Source organism: Trypanosoma equiperdum (assembly GCF_001457755.1).
Source record: "Trypanosoma equiperdum strain OVI genome assembly, contig: ctg_1696, whole genome shotgun sequence".
Taxonomy (NCBI): domain Eukaryota; phylum Euglenozoa; class Kinetoplastea; order Trypanosomatida; family Trypanosomatidae; genus Trypanosoma; species Trypanosoma equiperdum.
In genome coordinates this window covers 1-1,221 of record NW_027123722.1, presented here as the reverse complement: position 1 = coordinate 1,221, position 1,221 = coordinate 1, and the positions used below count along the sequence as shown (strand labels likewise).

Below are 1,221 nucleotides of genomic sequence, written 5' to 3'. Positions count from 1 at the left end.
TGGCCCTAGCGAGCCACACGATGCGATGGTGTCGCGGCTGGCCGGGCGCGTTCACTTCAACACCACCGAGCCTTGTGGTCTCAAAGCGGATGCGCCGGAGAAGGACAAGAAGGTGCACACCATGCGGCAGGTACAGCGGTTCAAGGACTATGACTACCAGGTGCGGAAGGACGGGTCCGTGGTGCTGGACGTCTCGTCAGGCGAAGGTGCCCTTGCGTACACGAAAGAGGGGCGGCGGGAGAAGGTTGTGCTGGGAGCTGGGTCGCCAGCCTGCAGCTATCGCGCGGAATGTGTGTCGATGGAGGCGAAGCTGAAGAGGCTACCGGATTTCATGGAGCTAAGCAAGACGCATAGAACGAGAGTGGTGGTCTTCACGGACTCACTGTCGCTGCTTATGGTGCTGAGTACTGGCCCTGCAGTGGTGGGAAACTCGATTATGAGACGCATCTGAGACATCATCTTGCACATTGTGCGGCTTCGTGCGTCCGTCAACTTCCAGTTCGTGTTATCACAGTGCGGGGTATCGCGCAATGAAGCAGCTTACAAAGCAGCCGAGCAGGGAAACGCAAAGCCGCAGTCGGATCCGGCGTGGATCACTGACGTAGTGACGGGTGTGGAGAGCCAGATCCGGGATGCGATATACAAGGCCTTCTAGGAGGGCCGGATGCCGCTTACGTATCATAGTGCACTACTCAACCACGTTCGGCCGCCACCGAAGCACACCAAGCCGGATCGTGTGAGCGAGTCGCTGTTGGCGCAGTTCAGAACAGGCACCTCGAAGCATTTCGAATGGCTCCCCAGTGTGCCCACACGTAAGACGGACCAGCTTGGATGCAGATGATACAGCACACAGGAACCAGGCAGCGACACAGTAGAGGAGCGCCCGGCAGTGGAGTCAGCAGCGGACAATGCGAACGCACCATATCCTGGAATAGCGACAAGGAACAACGACCAGATCACTTGCTAATTGTGCAACGTGTTTTGCGCGCAGCGATAGAATGGCGTGGTGCACCCAGTGAAGATTCATGGTCTGGGGAGGAATTGTGCATTAGCACTGACCAAGAAAGCTAAGCGTGCGGTGCAGACGCATAAGAATGGGTACAGATGTCACGTGTGCGGTGATGTCTTTGAGCGGTGTGGGCTACTCGTGGAGCATATGGCACCGAACCCTTCAGATATAGTGCAAGCTGTGGAGGAACGTCCGAAAAGAACCAGGAAGGA

The 1,221-nt window shown here is 57.0% G+C and overlaps 1 protein-coding gene across 1 annotated transcript; it reads left to right on the top strand.

Annotated features, from left to right (window-relative positions):
- Nucleotides 1-25: 25 nt before the first annotated feature.
- On the top strand, nucleotides 26-451 carry TEOVI_000564500 (uncharacterized protein; the record flags this gene model as incomplete). Its single annotated transcript, XM_067222776.1, has 1 exon — nucleotides 26-451. The coding sequence occupies one exon, from the start codon at nucleotides 26-28 to the stop codon at nucleotides 449-451; it is 426 nt and encodes a 141-aa protein (XP_067078877.1).
- Nucleotides 452-1,221: the final 770 nt, after the last annotated feature.